The following is a 22,636-nucleotide window of genomic DNA, read 5'->3' as shown; positions in this document are numbered from 1 at the left end:
TCATCTATTACCTTTTGTACCAACTCCCCCCTCCCTTTAGAATGTAAGCTCTAAGAGCAGTGCCCTCCTGTCCCTTCTGTATTGAACTGTACTGTAATTGTGCTGTCCCCCCTCTACATTGTAAAGCGCTGCGTAAACTGTTGGCGCTATATAAATCATGTATAATAATATTGTTTCTTAAAGCCAAGTCTTCTATCAATCCCTATCACACACTCGTCAGTCACCATATAAATTGACTTCGATAGCCAAGGAAGGTCAAAAAGCACCTCTTATTATGCTCATTTGAGATGTGCCATATTTCATAAAAATACGAGGAGAAAACACAGAACCTCCAACAATGGGATTTCATTCCCTTGATTGCTTTCTAAAGCCTGGCACATACTACTAGTCTTTTTTTTGTTCAACCTAGCAGGGCTTTTCCTAGTGAAAAAAATTGACAGCTCAGGAGGAGCAGCAGTACTAACTATCCATTGGCTAAGAACGTTGATTGGGAGCCAATCGGCAGACCTTTTTTCAGCCATGCCCCTGCTACAGAAGCCAACCAAACAGCCGGCTTCTGTTGGACCAGCTGCAATACACAAGAGCCCAATGTCAGTCGGTTTCTGTTGAGCCGGTCGATGCCGCCCGACATTGGACCCGTGTGTACGGGGCTTAAATTATGATTTTTCCCTTTACTCTGGAGAGATTTTCTTTCACTTTCTATTGCGTTTGTGAGACAGGAAATGAAGCAAAATATCTCCAATGTATCTTAGATCACAAAAGATTATTTTTCTTTGTTTGCTAAATAAAACAAAAAAATCCAAAAATGTTAAAGAAAAAAAATAAACTTTCATATTTTGTTATAAAATTTTGCAGACAAGTACCGTATTTATCGGCGTACAACACACACGCCACGTTTAGGAGGGAAGTTTAAAGAAAAAAAACATTTTAAATGCCCATCAATGCAGCCTTGCACAGTGTCCATCTGCAGCCTCCAGTTTAGCGCCGCCGAGATGCACAGATGTGTGTATTTGGTCTCTGTCTCTGAAGGCAAGAGGCGTGCCGCCGACCTAGACAGAGCCGATCCGAGTGTACTGTGTACTCGGCTCTGCTCGCAGTCATGCCCCGTCCCGCCCCTTGGCCCGGATCCTTTGATGGACACAACACTGGTCCGATGGCAGGACATAAAGGCTAGGAGGCGGGACTGCGAGCCGAGCCTAGCCGAGTACACAGTACGCTTGGCTCAGCTTGTTCTATGTCGGCGGTGCTCCTCTTGCCCTCACAGACAGCGGGATTGGCGTATAACACGCACCCACGATAAATACAGTCACTTTTTCTCCTTCACTGATGTGTGTTGATGAGGCGGCATTGGTGGCACTGATAGACACAGAAGGGCACTGATTGGCAGCACTGGTGGGCACAGAGTTGCAGCACTGGTGAGACTGCACTGATAATCAGAACACCGATAATCAGTCAAGATGTTCCCTTTAGAGAAGCCGGTTAGATCAGCATGAGGAAAGGAGTGTCGAAAACCATCATCTGTTTACTTCCGTGATCAGCTGTGATTTGACACAGCTAATCACATGGTTAAAAGCCGCTGATCAGCTCTTTACCTCAATCTGTGATCAGCAGTGTCCAGAGGCAGGCGTGATCAAGGGACGCTGTCGTATTACACTATTAGCTTCTAGGAGCATAAAAAATGCTCATAACAGCTTCTAGGAGCTTAAAAACCCTCTACTGTGCGCTGAGCCTTAATATGCTTCTAGATACAGGAAATATTTCCACATTTTGCATACAGTTCTCTAGTAGAAACTTTCCCACACTGCCTGTCCCAGAAACATAAGAAGTGAGAGAAAATCTCTTAAAAGAAAAAGTACACTTGTTTAAAATGGGATAACAATCACTTTAATTTCCTGTTTCCTGACAACTTGCAACATTTTGGATCCCTCATCATCATACCTAGTAACTTTTGTAAAACAGTAGGCCTGAGAATGGGGGTGGGGTTATTCGCTGAAAAAGTATGCAATGATTGAGGCATGTGCCAAAATAGTTACAATGGTTGTGGCCACAGGGGATTTGAGTCTAATAGAGGCACACATACTGTCCTCTGGGGCTACATGTGGTAAAGGAAAAATTCCCCTGCATCCTTGTCAGTGGGGAAAAATGCTGCTGCCTTGGAGTCAGTGGTAGGTAAAAAAATGCACCTGTATTGGTGGTGTAAGTCCAAGGAGGACGTCTCTAGAATCTGTTAGCAGAGTGTAACCAAGAGATTGGGGGTCTCTTTGGCATTCATTGAACTAAGGGGGCCTGTGGTGATCTAGGAAAGGGATATGAACTTGAGAGCTCTGATGGAGGTGGAGTGGATATGGGGCTCTTTGGGATTTTGAGGGGAACTCTGGGGCTAAATTTCTACCCCCCACCTCTGTGTACTCAGAGCTCCTCAGTGTAGCTACCACCTGCAAAGAAAGGTGACTTCTCCTTCCCGTAACGAGTCACATGACAAGGACAGACAATTAGATGGACAGTTGACCCCTCATATCCTAGTGGGCATCTGTACTGAGAAAAAGTTATATTCTCAGCAAAGGCTCCCTCTCCCTGATCGCTTCCATGTGAGCTCACAGTAGACTGCCATTGGAGGGAGGAAAGAACAGAACCCTTCCTCCAGCAGCTGTTGAGGCCCCTGTCCGGTTGCTGCTGTCAAGTCTGTAAGTCAGCAAGCAGCCGGAGAACAGAGCCGGAGGGCCGTAGCTTAAGGGAAAATCTGTAATGTCTGGGCAAATGCCAGCTAGTTACAGGGTATGTCCATCATTTTATCTTGCCAACTAGAGTATAAACCTTCCTAGCAAAAAAATTTACAAACAACAATAAGAACCCAAAAGTGGACTCATGTTTCCTTTCTAAAAAAAAGTTATGATCAAAAAAGAAAGTCAATGAAAAATGGGCAAAGACGTTCACTCCTGCCAGTCGATTTTTCTGGCGAAGCTCATTTTCATAGATCTTTCCTAGAGGAATGAATACTGGGCTGGGTATTTCTTGAGGCGATTATCAAGGGTTATCTTCAGTTGGGCTTTGGAAGAGCTTTGGTCTCTTTATCTACATTATGTGGTTGTCATTGATTATCAAACTATATACCTCAAGGGCATATCTTCATTTGTAGTCTACTTCTGATGATCTCAGTACGGGGGAATACAATGATTCTATATACTTGAAACACGTTCCCTGAAATAAAATGTTCAAGAACCAGAACTGTGGAGGACTTTGAACCAATAAGCTGAGATGAGGCCTCACCATGAGGTTCAGTCTGGGCCCAGTGTCCTTCTGGCCCCTCTTCTTGATGGGCTGCTTGACACAGGAGCAATATAAAAAAGCGTGGGATGGTTAGAAGAGGAAGGTTATCTGTGTTTGCAGCTGGATGGGAAAATTGTGCAATTCGTTATCGTGGCCGGGAAGTATCAAGGGTTACACCATTAATTTACTTCCAAGACGTTGCACGATCCAGAGAGAATCACAGTTCCATTTTGGGGTCAGGAAGGTATTCATTCCAGATATAGAATTACCACCTGATCCCGGGGGTGAATTATTTTTCTGCTTTTCTCCAGATGCGGCAGAAGGTCACGAGCGTCGGGCGCACATCTTTGTGCCTCTTCCCCGCCGCTTCCGACTTTTCTTACCTTCATTTTTCTTTCTCCGGATATAAAAATAAGCGGAATAAAAACTCAGCACGTCTGCTGCATGTGGCTTTTCATTTTCAAAGTAATCAGCAGAGAAATTGCTTTGTGTTTCATAAATGGATGGCGAGTCTCCTCTGAACGCAGCGCCGTCATTTGATCCGGCCCCTGGTGGCGAGGGGGACCAATTAATCAATGGCAATTTTATCATCTTCTGCTGCTTAATTAGTCTTACGTTTTCTATAACTCGGCGATCGGGTTACGTAAGGGACTGAGAGCATATTTTTTTTTAGCTCATGTGAAACTTGAGATGGTGTGCATCAGCCTCGGAACCGGATCACATCTCGGCCTCTGAGGCCCAAGCAGCTCTTCTAGCCCCCCCAACCTGACATGATTTATGGGACACAAATGGAGATGGATGTCAAGGGTTGACCATAGATTTCAGCACTAATTAGAAGAAATCAGTCACATTTCTAGTAGTTGAGTGGTTAGCATTGCTGCCCTAAAGCCCTTGGACTGCTCTTTTATTACATATCATTGCCTGAAATACCCTGCACTGCCCTCCACCTATCAGGCCATGGAATTCATAATTCCCCTCCTTACAATGGAAACTCTGTAATTGCAGGAGTGGTGCAACAGCTATTATACTGTAAATTGATGCTCTGCATATAGCCAAATATGATAAAGCTTTTTCTGCTGAAAATGTGGCTGCTAAAATTTCAGCTTTGAAACTTCCACAGCAAAAAAGGAACAAAAGCTGCAACTCCTAACATGACAACGTTGTCCTGCCTCACCTGAGAACTTGACAAAAGGACAGAGATATACATATACTGATGTGGTAGAGTGATCCCTACGCTCATAAACCAGACCAAAAGTCCTGTTGCACTTCTGGAGCAGAGGCATTGCAAGAAACCACAAAGGGCACTTCTGACTGCCGGGGCCCTTTCTGTCGGTTCCCAGGGTCCTTTGCTACCACTGCAGGGCCATTTATAAGCCCCTGTTCACATTGCGACACAAAGTCACAAGAACAAGTCTCCCTGCCTGTTGGGCCTCTCTGAGTGGCTAGGCTGTGGAAAAGTGCCACACATGTGGTATCATAATACTCAGGAGGAGTAGCAGAATTAATTTTGGGGTGTCATACCTATTACAATGACAATTTTGTGAAACAAAAAAAAAATCTTCATTTTGCAAAGAATTGTGGAAAAAAAATTACAACATCAAAAAGCTCACCATGCCTCTTACTAAATACCTTAATTCATATTAAATGCGATTGTGCTGCGTTTTAAGCATGACAGAATCACGTTGCAATCGTAGCAAAACATGCCTTTAAAAATTGTGTGAAGCTTGTCGCTCAAATAGGAGCAGGAGCTTCATTTTGGTGACAAATGCGCATAGGGAATGGTGTGAAGATGCAAGAAACCATAAAAGGTCCCCCTGTCCCCTGGCCGGGGATTTTCTCTCTGAGCCTGGTGGTGTAACACCAGGGCCTGGTACAACCTTTGTGGCCCTGGTAGTTCCACCACTGGTGTCATAAAAAAAATTTCTCTTACAATTCTATTTTATTTTTAATTTTTTTTACAATATTATTTTATAAAGATTTTTTAAGCACCCCGTTGGGGGGTTTTGGTGAAATATCAGGGGTCTAAACAGACCTTTGATTTTCCACCTTTGAGACAGAGAAAGGAGATATAGGACATAGTTCTCAATCTCCATTTCTGCAGCCCCAGCTACACAGAATGAATGGATAGGAAAAGCTCTCTACAGAATTTCTTGCCGATTCATAAACTGAAGCATAGTAAATGAGTCAGTGATCAGTATAAAACACTAACCCCATTTATTCAGACAAAGGGGCTGGTAATTGATACATTTACTGGCCCCTTCCCCACTCACCATCCTGATAGAATCCCCTGCAGTAGCCAGGGGTAGGAGGGAAACCAGAAGTGCTGCCTGGGGCTACGACAGAGCACAGGGGCCCTGTGAAAGCACATGGAAAAATAGAGAGACACTGGATCCCAGAGAGAGCTACAAAGCATTTAGTAGCTGCAGTGGGAAGATTGGGGGGGGGGGGGGGGGTGTATCCGTTCCTTTACATGCTTCTGCCACCCCTCCTATCAAGGTGTACAGGGTGGGTCTCACAGGGCCGAGTCACAATTGTGGCCCCTGCGATCTCTATAACTACACCCCTAAACACAATCAGTATTACAGTATGTTTGCATATCCATGAATGAGAATGTTTACTTACCAGTATGTTTAATGTATTTTTTTTTTCCAGCTAGGACTGTCTCACTTCATGGCTCCTGTAATGAAAAAAATATACATTTATGAATTTATTATTTAATTATATAGCACCTTCAATTTACACAGAACTTCACATATATATTTGAACATTTACATCATTCCCTGCCCTCAATGAGCTTACAGTTTAAGGTCCCCAACACATACACATACTAGGGCCAATTTTGACAGAATCCAATTAACCTACAAGCATGGCTTTGGAGAGGAAACCAGAGTACCCGGAGGAAACCCATACAGGCATGTGGAGAACATGCACCCTACAGGCAGGTAGTGCCGTGGTTGGGATTCAAACCAACCACTACAGTGCCGCTAGGTGGGAGTGCTAACCACTTAGCCACCGTGCTGCCCAAATGAAAAATATAATTAAGAATATAATTTAAAAAAAGACCCTTACTTCACTGAATGACATCAGACCCGTCAATCTGCTACTAGTGAAAGTTAGCGCAAGTTCACCTTTTCAGAGAAAATTAACAGATGAACTAACACCCTACACACCCCACCCAGTCCTGCTCCCTGCTGTACTTACCTCTGAGGGTGATGAGCTGTCAGTGCCGACACAGCTGGTGTAGTGGTCTGACGATTAGAAATCCTTGCTCTTCTCCCTCTTTGTGCAGTGCTTCCAGGACAGATCAGAGTGATTGTGATTGGTCAGTGTCTGCACAGAGCATTGCTCTGATCCATCCCTGAACCACTGCAATGGAAAGATGAGGGAGGACAGTAGGGAATTCTAATCCTCAGACTACTGTGCTTCCATAAAGAATACATTCCTTGTGTAATGTACGTACAACTGAGCTGTGTCATCATCCTAGGACAGGACTACAGAACACCTTCACCTCTTTGCATTTTCATAACAGAGGGGAGGGGTTCTGTAGTCCTTGGAAATTACAGAAAACAGTATAACTTATAGCAGTTGGCAGAGGAAGCCTATGTAATTCTGGCAGGACCAGCAGTTATTTTTATTTTTTTGTGCTTACTGAACAATGATGTACTGATGTAAGAAAACACTTGCAATGATATATTTACCAGACTAAATGGATGTTACATTCAATACAATGTATTCTTTTCTGTCTTTTCATTGAGCTTGATGGACATTTCTATTTTTTCAGTCCAACAATACAAGTCCTAAGTGCAACAAAAATGCAGCAAGGGAAAAAAAATGAAAAAGTATCCACTTTTTGTTACTATGTTTAAATTCGTATTTTTTTGCTAGAAAATTACTAAGAACCCCCAAGCAGAGACCTTAGAGAATAAAATGGTGATTGTTGCAATTTTTTACGTCACATGATATTATCACAGTGTTTTTTCTAGCACAATTTTTTGCAAAAAAACAAAAAACAAACACACTTTAACCACTTGCCGACAAGCTCCTATACATATACGGCGGCTCCTTTAAGAGCCATACCTGGTGTGCGCAACTGCACTCTGGGGGACATGATGCACATGACTGGCGGGCGTGATCACCGCTGGCCACCCACGATCGCGGGCACGAGAGCCAGAATGGGTATTTGTGTGTGTAAACACACAAATCCCTGTTCTGACATGGGAGCGGAGACAGATTGTCTGGTCCTACTAAGTACGAACAACGATCTTGCTCCTCCTCTAGTCATTTCTACCCCCCTCACAGTTATAACCACACCTAGGGAACACATTTAGCCCCTTGAATGACCCTAGTGTAAACCCCTTCACTGCCAGTGACATTTACACAGTAATCTGTGCATTTTTATAGTTATAGTTGGTTTTTTTTAAATGTCAAGGTCCCAAAAAAATGTCAAAAGTGTCCAATCTGCCTGCCTCAATGTTGCAGTCCCGAAAAAAAAAAAAAAAAAAAAAAAAAAAATCAATCACTGATCGCCGCCATTACAATAAAAAAAAAAAAATATTATATATATATTTATTAATAAAAATGCCATAAATCTATTCCCTATTTTGTAGATGCTATAACTTTTATGCAAACCAATTAATAGATGGTTATTATTTCGATTTATTTTTTTAACAAAAATATGTAGAAGAATATATATTGGCCTAAACTGATGAAGAAATTTGTTTAAAAAAAAAAAAAAGTTGGGATATTTATTATAGGAAAAAGTTAAAAATATAAATTTTTTTCCTAAATTGTGGGTCTTTTTTTTGTTTATAGCGCAAAAAATAAAAACCGCAGAGGTGATCATGCACCACCGAAAGAAAGCTCTATTTGTTGGGAAAAAAGAACGTCCAATTTATTTGGATGCAACATCAAACTACCACGCAATTGTTAAAGCGACACAGTGCCGTATCCCAAAAAGGGGGTAAATCCCCAGGAAGGGGGTAAATCCTTCTGGGGCTAAAGTGGTTAATGAATTTTCATGGAAAAAATACAATATATAACCACATTTTTTGATAAAATATAAAAGATGATGTTACGCTGATTAAACAAATACCCAACATGTCATACTTAAAAAATGCGGACACTTGTAGAATGATGACAAACTACGGTAATTTAAAATCTCCATAGATGATGTTTTAACATTTTTTTACAGTTTACTTGTTTAAAGTTAGAGGAAGTCTAGTGCTAGAATTATTGCTCTCGTTCTAACATTCGCAGCGATACCTCACCTCACATGTGTAGTGCAAACACTGTTTACATATGCATGCACGATTTATGTATGCGATCGCTTCTACATGCGAGAACAAAGGGATGGGGGCACTTTCAATTTTATATATATATATATATATATATTTATATTTATATATATTTATTTTTTACGCTGCCCGTTAATATTTTTTATTTTTTTCACTTTTATTCCTATTATAAGGAATGTAAATATCTCTTGTAATAGAAATAAAGGATGACAGGTCCTCTTTATGGAGAGATCTGGGGTCAACAATAGGGGAGGCGGATCACTCCTGCTGCTTCTAAAAGTGATCCAGTGGCTAATTGGCCCCTCAGACTGCTTTCATGAGAGAGCCGATCGCCAGCTGAAAAAATAAAAAAATACCATGGTTATGGCTGCTAGCTTCAGCCATAACCTCGACAAACAGGGCTCGAATCCTGCCGGAATGGCGTCCCTGCACTATTTTCACAGCGGGAACGCCATTCCCTTTGCAGGACTAGAGCTGCCCGAATGAGATGTATGCAGAGTAGCGCAGAAAGCGTTGGGCTGTAGTAAGTTCTCCCTCACTTCACACAGTGCTGTTCGCTCCCCGGTGGCCCCTCCTCTCTTCTCGTCTATGGTCTATCCCAGATGAGGTCACAAGCCAATGGGGATAGACGCTAAGAGAGGAGGGGCCGCCGAGGAGCGAACAGCGCTGAGTGAAGTGAGGGAGAACTTACTACAGCCAAACGCTTCCTGCACTACTCTGCATACTGGCTATTAAGATGACGATGTGCCCTATAATGTGCCCCCTGGTGTGCTATGTGCCCCATACCCAAATGTGCCCCCTGCCCTGATGTCCTATGTGCCCCATTATGTGCCCTGATGTGCCCCCTGCCCTGATGTCCTATGTGCCCCATGCCCTTATGTGCCCCATGCCCTTATGTGCTATGTGCCCCATAATGTGCCCTAATGTGCTATGTGCCCTGATGTGCTATGTGACCCATAATGTGCCCTGATGTGCCAACGTTTCCCCATGCCCTGATGTGCCATGCCCCGTGCCCTGATATGCTATGTGCCCCATAATATGCCCTGATGTGCTATGTGCCCCATAATGTGCCATAATGTTCCCTGATGTGCCCCATGCCTTGATGTGCCCCATAATGTGCCATGTGACCTGATGTGTCCCATGCCCTGATGTTCCCCGATGTCCTATTTTTTTCTTTTTTTTGTGCGGGAGTGGATCTTGGGTGGGAGTTCCCACACTTTTTTCCCCAGGACTTGACCCCTGTCGACAAACTACTTGCAAACCGCAATGTATATAATATTATTATTAGACAGGATTTATATAGCGCCAACAGTTTGCACAGTCCTTTACAACATGAAGGAAGACACTGCAGTTACAATACAATATAGGAGGAATCAGAGGGCCCTGCTTGTTAGAGCTTACAATCTAGGAATTCTACACGTATTGTGGTCGGCAAGTGGATATAAGAAAGTGCAGAACTTGGTACATACACAGTATAGGTTGGGAATAATGAAGGGTGAAATAAATCCACGGTCTTATATTTCTTGGAATGAAATAGCACAGGATGGACAGAAGGGTGATGTTTGTCAGCAGAGTTTCGGCGTGCAGCGTGCGTCTTGCGAATGAGGTTATATATCTGGCTGCGTCCACGAAATGATAGAAATAAATGAATTTTTGAACAGGATATTGCATTTGTCACTTTTCAATCAGAATGCCATGACAGGGTGATTTAAGATGCTCGCTCCATCTGATCTGTTCCCGGGACCGCTCCTATATTACTTCTGTGTGGATGGAGATCGATTCATCTCCTCCGAGTCTGACAGTGTGCAGCCTTTGTAATCCACACACATTTTAATTAGGGAAATAATTAGGGCATGAATGTATCGCCTAATTGCCTCAGTTTATTTTAAACAAAGACAGTGAATTCCCTGACCATGCGAGGGTTGCCTTTCACGTCCTGGCCCTGGTTTGATGTCTGGGGCCATTTTTATTAGGTGATCAGAATGGTTCTCTTTATTTGTTTGGAAAACGCAAGAAAGGCGAACCTCTAATCGCTCGGTAAACCTATCGTTCCTCTTCTGAGATACCATTCACACCTGGCCATTTTGAATCATGGGCGCAATTGCAGCGATTCTGCCCGCAATTAGAAATCACATGGCAATCAATGCAAAACACCCAACGTATTCTAAATGGCACACCAAACACGGTGCAAATTTGCATCGTGACAGAACCCCCCGCTGCGATGGCTGCAAAACAGGACTTTAAAAAAATCGCTTGAAGCTAGTTGACCGAAAAAGTAGTGGGAGCTTCTTTTGGATGACAAGCATGCATAGGGCAGCCCATTCACTTCAATGTGTGACATGCAGAATCGCTTGAAAGTCGTTCACACGATCTTGAGCGGGAACGCATATTCCCTCTACGCAAGGTGTGAATGGGGGGTGAGAGAGAAGTATTGTGAAGCCTAGGATGAAGTATTTTGTTACTTTTTTAATTTACTCACAGGGAGTACTGGGGTAAAAAATTTTTTTAAAAAAAGCATTTATTACGTTTTTTTTTATTAATTGGATGAATCGTCCACGTTTTTTTTTTTTGTTTTTTAGACCTCACACCGCTCAGGAATTGTTCACATCTGCACCTATTACAGAATCCGGGGCTCAGGATATTTTATTATTGGCTTTTTTTTTATTTAGATTGTAAGCTGTCATGAGCAGGACTCTCCTAACCCTCTTGTATTGCAACCATACTGTCTCATTACCTTGTAAAGTGCTGCACAAACAGTTGACACTATGCATGATAGTAATAATATTTACTAACTGGGGAAAAATTATTTCGAATTTATTTTGAAACATGTATGAGCGCTTAAAAGATTAGCTCACCTTTACTGAAAAAAACTGCCTATGCAGGTATGAAAGGAAGCCATCCATTATTTACAATTTTTGTGATCTGCTTTGATTGGTCACAGCAATCACCCGATATGGACAGCAGGCCTTTATCGTGATCAGTCATCTGCTGTGTCCACTGTTGTTATGCAGGAACTAAAGACTAAAGTAGATCCGCGTTGTGTCACTAGGCAGAACAGGGAAATGCCTTGTTACACGATCGTGGGCCCCCAGCGGACATCGAGTCTGTGGTACGCAGCAGGCACACGTGCCCAAAATGCCACGATTTAAAGGGGATGTATCTGTATGCCCATTTGCCCAGCCGTGCCATTGTGCTGACGTTGTGCCCCCCTCCTCCCAACACATCTCAGGTCCCAGAAGACTATGGGACCATTCATAAGGCAGTGTGGCTTGCACATGTGCAGTAGGAAACAGGCTGTGAGGCCGCAAGGCTTTACTTCCTATTTCCCTCACTAAAGATGCCTATACCTGCACCTGAAGCCTATTGAAGAATCTGATCAGGTGGGGACATCGCTGCATCCCTGGACTGGTAAGAGTCCTTAAAAGGGGTTGTAAACCCTTATGTTTTTTCACCTTAATGCATAGGATGCAATCACCTGGCAGTGAGCGCCGCCCCCCCCCCCCCATTTTACTTACCTGAGCCCTGGAAATTGACCCAGTGGGGACATGCCGTCTCTCTGCCTGGAGTTCTCGGCTCTTGATTGGATAGATTGATAGCAGCGCAGCCATTGGCTCCCGCCACTGTCAATTAAATCCAGTCACGGGGGGGGGGGGACTCTGGAGTGCACCCCGCAAGGTAACCCCCTCTGAAGAGTGCTTCTCCTAGGGGGTTATCTGATGTGGGAAGGAGCCGCAAAAAAGAGGTGCACAGTGGAGGTAAGTATGATATGTTTGTTATTTAAAAAAAAAACTGACCCTTACAATCACTTTAAATTAAGACTCGGTTCACACTGGATGCCCATGCTGATCTCAAGTAGGGGTCCTGTGCATCCTGGTTCACCAAAGGACCAAAAGACGCACAGGGCTCCTGTGCAAATTCGCCCTGGAGCCGCATCAGAGATATGTCAACCGGCTCCATAGAGAGCCAGTCACATTCTCCTGCTATTGCGAATTGGATTGTGAAATTCCGCAATGGTGTAAACCCAGCCTAAAAGTCAGCTGCTCCAGTATTTGTAGCTGCTGACTTATATTTATGTTTTTTGGGGGGGGGGGAGCTTGGAGCTTTAATTAAGCCTTTCATGCTGTAGCATAAAGAGCTACGTTCACACTGGTGCCACTAATGCAGCACAAAAAGGATTTAACTACCACTGGTCACTAATACATAAGGTTGACCTGGATGGACTTGTCTTTTTTCAACCTGACTAACTATGTAACTATGTAGGAGAGGTATGTCAGAATTGACCTGGATTAGAACTGGTTAAAAATCTAAATCTAAAGTAGACAATGGTCAATTTTTGGGCTATTTTTTATTTTGTTTTTGCTGTGTCTCATTGAGAACATTTGATGAACTATTGAGGATTTGCTTATATTTGATACACTATACTTATATATATATTTTTTTCCTCCTTCCAGGTCTGGCAATCGCTAGCGCATTGATAGACATATCCCAGCAGAAGTCATTGGACTGTAAGGATAAAAGTTCATGTGTGCGAAATCGGAAGCCGCACCCGCCGACCAGACAGGGGACTTGTGTCTAAAAGTGCCCAAAAGGAAAAAAAAAAAAAAAAAAAAAAAAAAAAACAGAGCTGGATTTTGACAGTCGATTTTCCTTTTTTATTTTGTTGTCATTGTTCTCTTTAACTAAAAAACGGCCTCCACCGAAAGGTCCGCTGCCACCGGCCGTCTCATCTCCTCCGCCATGGGTCCACCAAGCTCTCGCCATCAGGACCTTCCAGGAGCTGCAGGGAGGACATCCATGCACGAGGCCGCTGTGTGTGTCCCAAGAGGAGGAAACTCTGGCATTGGGTCATCTTGGAATGTCTCGAGAGAGACGAGGAACGTTCAGATAAAAGGACAAATAATAATTCTGTGTAAATATATATTGTGAACGTCCACAGAAGGTGGAATGTGAGTTTGCAGCATGTCCGTAGCCAGTAACGAGGAGAGGGTAGATAATAAAAAGGGTACTTGAACAAGATGAGCACTATCTAGGCTTTTTAAATTATTGTCAAAAAGGGACAGCAGAGCAGTCAATGTACATAATTCTACCACCGGCCCGGCTCAAAATACACAGACCAGGAGATGGGCAACCACGAGCCCTGCGTTCACACTTTATTCATATGCTTCCCGGTACGGATTAGAGGACACCTGACGCTAGGGAATTACCACTTTTTCTTTATAGGGAGATTTTTTTTTTGGGGGGGGGGGGGGGGTTACTGCAAAATACAGTCATATTTCAGGTCAGGAATCGTGCACTATTTTATCATCCATTCCTCATTCTAGAATAATCAGCGGTACTGTTAAAAAAGAAAAACAAAAGTCCACCACCACTTACAACAAGGAGTCCCATGATTCTTCTAGGTGTTTTTTCTGTTAGAAATAGTTAAACTTTTTATTTAATTTTTTATTTTATTTTTTAAAACCAGGAATTAAATTTTTAAATTATTTAATTCCCTGCAAGGAGCCTCATTTTTTTCCTGGTTTTGCTTCTGACTTTTTTTTGTGGGTAGATTTTTTTTTTTTTTTAGTGGATCGAGTCCTAGAGAACAGCCAACAGTTACAAGTGGCAACTGTCGTTTTTTTCTTTATTTTTATTTTTATAAAAAACAGAAGTGGATGTCAGAAATTGTGTGCTTTTCATTCATTTACTGCCCAGAATAACCATTGGTATCATTAAAAAAAAAAAAACACTACTCAGCAAGGAGCACCACATTTTTTTCTTGTTTTGCTTTAGTTTTATTTTTTTCCTGTGGGTAGATTTAATTTTTTTTTTTTTTTGTGGTTCCAGTTCAAAGATTAGTGAACACTCAACAGTTACAAGAGGGAATTGTTTTGTGTTTTTTTTTTATTGCTCATCACCATAATCATCCAGGTCAGAAATCCTGCCGTTTTATTATTCTGCTTCCCAATTCAAACTATCTAGTGGTACCGTTCAAAATAAACATCCATCACTTACAACAAGGAGCTGTACATTTCTCTCTCTTTTTTTTTATCCGTTATTACAAAAAATTTTACTTTTTTTTTTTTTACAGTTAAATTTTTTTCGTTAATGGGTTAGTGCAATAAACAGCCTTTATAATGTTATGGACAAGCCCAAGTGTTTTTATGGCGATTTTTATCTTTATAACTCTTTATTTACATAACCCGGTTTCCCGGTACTGGTAATCTCTTAAAAGGCAGGTGAAGCCGCTGTTTACGTACAAAGACATTTGCTGGTTGATGTCAGGACGCAAAGCGATTGATGTAATGGATTGTTGTTCTTAGAGACACCTGTTATGACGGGCCTTTGTACCAATCCGGTGACAGACACCACGCACCTGAAACATGCTCCTTTATATTGACACAAAATATCACGGGTGACCAGCAACATTGTTTACACATGCTGCAGTTGCGGTAGCACCGAGGCAATCAATGTGACAAGGACCTTTTGTATCATAGAGGGGTATAGTAAATATCACAGACATACTGAAGCAGAAATGAAAAATGATGTTTTGCGATCCGGATGTCCCATTTTCCCATCTTTCTCCTGTGGGGGGGGGGAGGGGGGGTATTTTTTACTGTTTACAATGGACTTTGTAGGTAATGCATGCCGTTCTGGTGCAATGGAATATATATTCCTCTTCTGTTTTTTTTTATTATTATTATTATTTGTTTATGTGTTTCATTTTGTAATTCTGTTCCTATGGGAAGATTCAGCTTTTTGTTTTTTGCTGAAAATGTATAATATTATATATAGAACACGATGTACAGTTTGTAACTACATCATATAAAAAGGGGGGGGGGGGGCTCTCACCGTTGCATTCGGTTGGGAAATGCGACAGTATTTCAATTATTAAAAAAAAATGTGTTTTTATGGCGATACATATGCAACTTCCTGATGTCAGGCTGGAGGGCGCTTCACTTTTTATTGAGACAAAGCTGAAAATTCTTTTTTTGGTATTTGGAGTCCTTTTCTTGATCACACTGGAATTAAACGACAGTTGTGCGGTTTTGTCAAATGTCTGAATGACGCACGGGGACAGGAATTCACGGAGAAATAAAAAGAGCCTTCAACGTCCCGCTGTTTGTGTTTTGTGGATCTCTCTGAATGAAAAGGTTAATTGTATCTCCAGATCAATGGACTTACAGATTGTGCAAATGCAGCAGGGGATGGGGGGCACTGGGGGGTGGGGGGTGGGGGCATTAACGTAACTAGTGCTGCCTAAAGCTGGCCATAGCTGGGTCTGGGTTTGTTTGTTTTTTCGTTCAACTTTAACTGAACCCATTCCCTCATCCACACATTGGAGGTGGATGGGGAATTCCTCCCACTGTGTCATTGTATTTTGACAGTAGGGGAGACCTTCCCTGCTGTCAGAATGCGCTAATGCAGGGGTGTCAAACACAATTTCATTGCAGGCCACATCAGCATTATGGTTGCCCTCCAAGGACCGGTTGTATCTGTAAAACTAGATGGCCAGAGAACTTCAGCACCCCACCCTCGCTTTTTTTTTTTTCAACAAACGCAGGTTTATTAATCATATAAAAAGGTTACAATAAAAAATGGTAGTGGGCGCAACCACACAACTCACACAGTATAACAATGCCATGTTGGACATACCCCTAGCACAACGAGGAGAGTCATCCTAGATAACAGAATATGTTGCCATACGGACCTCCCATCCAACCCACCCCCAACCGCCCCGTGACACGAGCACCAAGCGTATCTACATCAGTCTACACAAGTTTCCACAGCATTTAACCATCTATCCCACACCTTGTTATATTTGGCAGGGCATCCACGGTGGCTGTACACTAATTTTATATAAGGCAGTTTGTCATTAATTGCTACGATCCAGTCCCGTAGCACAGGGGGAGCTGAACGCATCCACAACTTTGCTATCAGCTTTCTTGCGGTAAACAGTGTGGACTGTAGGAACGTGGTAAGGTACACATCAATCGTGACATCAGGGAACATTCCTAATATGCACACTTTCGGGTCCAAGTGCAAAGGTGTCCCCATGTGGTCATGTAGGAAGGAAATTATTTGCATCCAGAAAACTTGAATCTTAGGACATAACCACACTAAGTGGTAGAAAGATCCAGAAGAACTGAAGCACATGGGGCACCCCGGATCAGAGCCAGGTTGGAACTTCACCAGCCTGATAGGGGTCAGGTACGATCTGTGAATTATATATAGCTGTGTAAGGCGGTCTGGAATACTCAATGACACCAGCTTAACGTTTTCTAACACTTCCTCCCAATCCGACCCGTCCAGTGGGCCCATGTCACCCTCCCATCTAATCCTAGCCCTCTCCGAAATCTGGTTTATTTCCCTCATCCTCAATAAACTGTAAAGTGTGGAGATCAATTGGGCCGAGTTGTCACCCAGTAACAGCTCAACCAGAGACAAAGTCTGGACGTTGGGAGGGCCCTCAGCAAATTGGGTTCGAAGTGCATGCCGCAGTTGTAGGTATCGGAAATGCATAGAATGAGGCAAGTCAAACTCCGCACGTAACGTTGAGAAGTCGCGGACCCCCAGAGGGGTTATAACCTGGTGTAGAAAGACAATGCCCCTGGAGGCCCAAAGGACGGCTCCAGGGACAGTTAATAGTTCGTTCAGCGCAGGGTTACACCACAGTGGGGTGTGCGAGTGGCAAAAGTCAGCGCCAACAAGTCCCAACGCCAGTCTCCAAATCCGCCTGTGGTAGGACAGTAGGGGGGTCGGGACACCCCCTGCCCCCCCAGCCCGGAAGAGCAGCTGAAGGGGAGTATGAGTGTGCACACCCTCCCCACCACCCACCAGCGTCTGGTATCTTGCCCCATCCGACCTGTGCAGGTGGTAAAAATGTGACAGTTGCGCCGCCAAGTAGTATGCCCTAAAATCCGGAAGGCCCCCCCCACCCGATCCCGTTGGGTTTTTAAGAGTAGTCCACGCCAGCTTATGTCTAGAGGATCCCCATATAAAAGTACCCAAAATAGTGTCTATCGTTTTGAAAAATCGAAGAGGGATCAAAACCGGGGAGTGCCAGAGCGCGTATAGAATTTTGGGGAGCAAAATCATTTTTGTCAGATTAACCCTGCCCGTCACCCCAAGAGGGAGACGGGACCAGGCCTGAGTACGTGACTTAAGAAATAAGAACAAGGGCTCAACATTGAGTAGTAGATAATCTCGCAGCTCCCTGGTAATACGTACCCCCAAGTATCTGATTTCGGAGACCCTGGAGAGGGGAAGGGAGGCCGCACAGCGGTCCGGTACCGACACGTCCAATGGTAAGATCTGGGACTTGGACCAATTTATGGCCAAACCCGAATAGCTGCCGAACTCCCCCAACACCTCCAGAGCACTCCGCAGCGATGGACCCTCATCCTCCAAGTACAATAGGGTATCATCCGCGTACATACTTACGGATTCTACAAGGGTACCACTGCGGAGGCCCGCTATCCCCGGATGATGCCGGAGCCTGGCCGCCAGGGGTTCCGCCGCGAGGGCATACAAAAGGGGGGACAGCGGGCATCCCTGACGTGTGCCCCGCCCGACCGGAAAGGGATCTGACACCCAACCATTCACCGCGACCCTGGCCGTCGGTTGATAGTAGAGCAGGGTGACCCACTTCACAAAAACAGGGCCAAAACCGAATCGCTCTAAGCACTCCCACAGATAACCCCACTCAATGGAGTCGAAGGCTTTGGCCGCGTCTAAGGACACCACCACCCTCGACCCCACCGAGCTATGCCTAGCTTGCACATTCATAAATACCCGGCGAATGTTCATAGCCGTGTTCTTTCCCGGCATGAAGCCTGTCTGGTCTGGGTGTACAAGGGACAGTATAACCTTGTTCAGTCTGATGGCTAAGATTTTTGCTAAAATTTTGATATCAGTCTGGAGCAGGGAAATGGGGCGGTAAGATTCAGGAAGGTGTGGATCCTTGCCAGGCTTGGGCAGCACAATGATGGTGCCCTGACGCAGCGTCTCGGGGAGGGTTTCCGAGTCGAGCATATATTTGAACAGTTTCAACAATTCTGGAACTAACACATTAGAATACTGGGCGTAAAAATCTAGAGGGATACCGTCCTGTCCGGGGGCTTTTGCTGAGGCCAGTGATGAAATCGCCAATGCGACCTCATCACAAGTCAGAGGGGCATCAAGATCTGCAACCTGCGTCGGGGACAGTCTAGGAAGAGATATTCCCTCCAAATAAGTCCTAGTCTCTATTCTTGGTGTATTTACCTGAGAGGTATAAGTCGTCATATAGAACTCCCGAAACATCTCCGCCACCATCTGTGGATCGGACACCTTAACTCCCCGGTGATTGGTCAAGGAGACCACCACCGGGGGTCTGGAGTCCTGGTGTGCCAGATATGCCAGAAGCTTCCCTGCACGTTCACCCTGCTCAAATACCCGTTGTCTGGTGAAAAAGAGCTTCCGCTTAGCCTGTTCAAATTGTAAATGTTCAACCGCTCGGGTGTGTTGTCTAAGCAGCTGTGCCTTGGCCTGGGTGGGGTCAGCACAGAAGTCGGCTGTAACCGCATCCAATGCCTCCGTAGCCTGCTTCATCTGCGTCAGAGAAGCCTTTTTCAGCCGGCCTATACGCCGCGAGAGGGTGGAGCGAGCATGCAATTTAAAGGCCTCCCAAACGTGGTCCGTGCGGGCCGAGTCTCTGTTAGTGTCAAAGTAAAATCGCCATTCCTCCTCTATGTCCTCGCAGTCGCTCAACGCCGACAGCCAAAAGGGGTGGAGTCTCCACTGCTTCGGACCTGCCTGGCGTGCCAGCTTGAAAGTTGCCCAACAGGGAGCGTGGTCCGAAAGCGAACGGGCGCAGTACCCTGCGTCCGCCAGTCCGGGCAGTAGGCTCTTAGCCGTCAAAATATAATCGATGCAGGACATAGAGGAATGGGTTGCAGAGAAACAAGAGTACTCCCGTTTCTCGGGATACCTGTGACGCCATGGGTCCACAAGTGAAAACTCTCGCAATGTGCGACCCAATCTGGTCTCGCCATGGCCACAGGCATCCCCAACAATACGCACCCTGTCTAAGTCCCTATTTTGTACCATGTTAAAATCCCCTAGCCAAATGGCGGGGGTGGAGGGGTACATGGCCATATAGGATAGGCCCTCAGTGATAACTGTAGAGTTATATGGCGGAGGAACATAAAACGCCAGCAAAAGATATTGGACCCCACAAAGAACACAATGCAAGAACAGGTACCTGCCCTGGGGATCCGTCCGCATAGATATTAGCTCAAATTGGGTAGATTTAGTCACCAGGACAGTGACCCCACGGGAATAGGGGGTGTAGGTGGCATGATACGCCCAGCCAATCCAGGGGCGTTTCAACGCCAACTGCAATTGTCCGGTAATATGTGTTTCCACCAGCACAATAACATTAGCCCTATATGATTAGAGAAGGTCAAACACCGCTGTACGTTTCAATTTATCCCGCAACCCCCGGACGTTCCAGGACAGGAATTTTAACTCACCCTGAGACAATAAGCTATAAACTTAGGAGAAGGAGGAAGGCGGGCGATCCCCAAGACAGTGACCCCCCCCCAGCACAGCATAGTCATACATCACAGAAAGAATCATACAAAGTGTAACTGGTACCGGAACAAGTCCTTTGGCCATGTTAGGTGTGAGAACAATAGCACCCGAGTAAAACCTGCAACTAAACCTGAAATTAACTGTGAAACATCCCAACCCCCCCCTCCCTGCTCTCAGCCCCCCCAACCAAGCCGGAGCATACATCCCTAAACGAAACCCAACCAGGTTTAACTCTGGTAAATTATGAGAGCGAAAAGTCCGCTGGGTGCAATTCCAGCGATGGAGAGCGGCACACACACACCGCCCGCTGGTACAACAACCAGCAGCCAGGCATATGAGTGAGCCGAGCCCGCAGCACCATAATCATACAGTGCCCAAAATAGTCACATCAATACATATGCAAATCGTACAAGTCATTAAGTATACCAGCATGTCCCGTACTGTGGGAACTCACGAGAAAGTTCAGTGCCCGCCAAAGACCCAGTCCCGGGTCCAGGTGCCAGCAGAGAAAATCCGCCAGGCATCCCGGTACAACAATCCCCATCGTAGTAGGAACCCGGCCACGGGGGAGATAGAGGTGGGGAAGGTCGGTTCAGAGAGGAACAGAGGGGGAAGAGAGAAAGAAGAATGACGGAGAGAAGAGGAAGAGAAAAGTGTGAGAGGCCTCGAGAAGGGAGAGAGAGTGGAACAGAGCGTGAGGGAGAGGGAACCGAGGAGGGGGGACAAAAAGAAAAAGGGGGGGGGTGGCTGAGGACCAGGTACACAGGGGGAGAAGAGGAAGAATAAAAGGAAAAAATGGAGGGGGGAACCAAGGCCGATACCGGGGTAGGGGAGTACCGTTACATCAGGGGCCCCACGAGGTAACAGGCACCAGTAAAGGGAGTACGGTCACCGCAGTAAAATGGTTGCCAGCCGTTACACGTCCTCTGCAGGGTGAAGAAGTCTCCGGACAAAGGGATGACATAGACGTATCCATTCGAGATCCACGGAGGGAGCAGAGTATTCAATACACAGTAAACTTAGGGAAACTCAGGGGTCCAGAAGAGTCAGCAATGCAGCCGCTGCGGTAGGGCCCAGTCCGCAAGTCCGCCATAACAACAGCGCCCAGAGGCAAAGAAGGCCGGGTGCGGGCAAACGATGGATGCACAGGGCCGAGAGGCAATCAATTCCGCGGCGGCCGGTTACGGGCCGCATCCTGTTGATCCAACCAGGCCACCGCCGCCGCCGGGTCCTCAAAAAAATGTGCCCGGTCCTCCCCCGCAACACGGAGTCTGGCTGGAAAAAGCATGGAATATTTAATGTGATGGGCTCGGAGGCGTCGTTTAATATCCACAAAACGCGACCGCTGCCGCTGAACCTCTGCCGAGAAATCCGGGAAAACGGAAATATGGCTATTCTGGAAAGGGATGTTTCCTCTCTCACGGGTAAGTCTCAGGATAGTGTCCCTGTCCCGGTAATTCAACAGCTTGGCTATAAAGGTACGCGGAGGGGCACCTTCAGGCGGCGGGCGCGCCGGCATCCTGTGCGCCCGCTCCACCACAAAAGAGGTAGAAAAGGCCTCCCTGCCGTAGGATTTAATAAGAAGGTTCTCCAAGAATGTAGCCGGGTCAGTCCCCTCCGAGCCCTCCGGCAGACCCACGAACCTCAGATTGGACCGGCGGGCCCTATTCTCTAGGTCGTCCTGCTTCTGGGCCAGTGCCTGCAATCTCCTGTGGATATCCTCCTGCGCGTTCTGCAGCGGGAACAGGACATCCTCGGCTTGGCTAATTCTGGTCTCCGTTTCCGTGACCCTGTCGCGCAATTTGGAGAGATTCTGGCGGACCAGGGAGATGTCCACTTTAACTTCCTCAATCTTGCACGTGAGGACAGATTGGCAGGAGGAGATCACGTCCAGCACTCTCGCCGTCTCCGCCGCGGCAGGCTCCACAGGCGGGGCGGCCGGGCCGCCATGTTGGTCCTCGTGGTCCCGTTCTTGCCTTCGGAATTTGTCTAGTGCCGCGGCCGCCGCAGCGCTTCTTTTCGATGGGGACATACTCGCACACTAACCGGACACCGACTGGTATAGCGGGCAAACACAGGGAAATCTGCGGGCTTCAAGGATGGACACGCGTCCTACTCCATCGCCAGCCAGGCCACGCCCACCCCACCCTCCCTTACATTGCAGTGCACCCCCTTTAACTTGTGCCGCTGCCAAGAAGAAGCTTGGAGACAAAGTGCAGAGTCTGGAGGAGGGATACAGTCTGCTGATTGCTGAGGCAAGGGGAGGTGGAGATCAGGGGGTTCTGCGGCTGCACAAAAACGTACAGAATCTGTAGGAGGAGTTCTTTCATCCCCTCTACTGCCAAGTGCTGAGACAAGGTGGAGGCAGAAAGGAGGGGGGCTGTTGCCGCAGCTGCAGAAGAGGTGCGAGGGCCACATAAAATGGTCTGAAGGGCCAGATTTGGCCCACGGTTCTTGTGTTTGACACATGTGCTCTAATGCAAAGGACATTTTCCACCGGGGAGGTTGTGCAGAAATCA

At 45.7% G+C, this 22,636-nt stretch overlaps 1 protein-coding gene across 1 annotated transcript in view; it reads left to right on the top strand.

Annotated features, from left to right (window-relative positions):
* The window catches only part of ATRNL1 (attractin like 1), a 1,004,401-nt gene extending 988,745 nt beyond the window's left edge, over window positions 1-15,656 (top strand). Inside the window, exon 29 of the mRNA XM_077454933.1 lies at window positions 13,013-15,656. Coding sequence (XP_077311059.1) covers window positions 13,013-13,137 — 125 coding nt within the window. The 3' untranslated portion in view covers window positions 13,138-15,656. The remainder of the gene's footprint in view (window positions 1-13,012) is intronic.
* The last annotated feature ends 6,980 nt before the right edge of the window (window positions 15,657-22,636 follow it).

This window comes from Lithobates pipiens, unplaced genomic scaffold, assembly GCF_037356315.1.
Source record: "Lithobates pipiens isolate NorthernLeopardFrog02 unplaced genomic scaffold, aLitPip1_a1.2 Scaffold_25, whole genome shotgun sequence".
Classification (NCBI taxonomy): domain Eukaryota; kingdom Metazoa; phylum Chordata; class Amphibia; order Anura; family Ranidae; genus Lithobates; species Lithobates pipiens.
The sequence above is the reverse complement of the archived record's forward strand: the minus strand, read 5'-3'. Positions and strand labels throughout refer to the sequence as shown.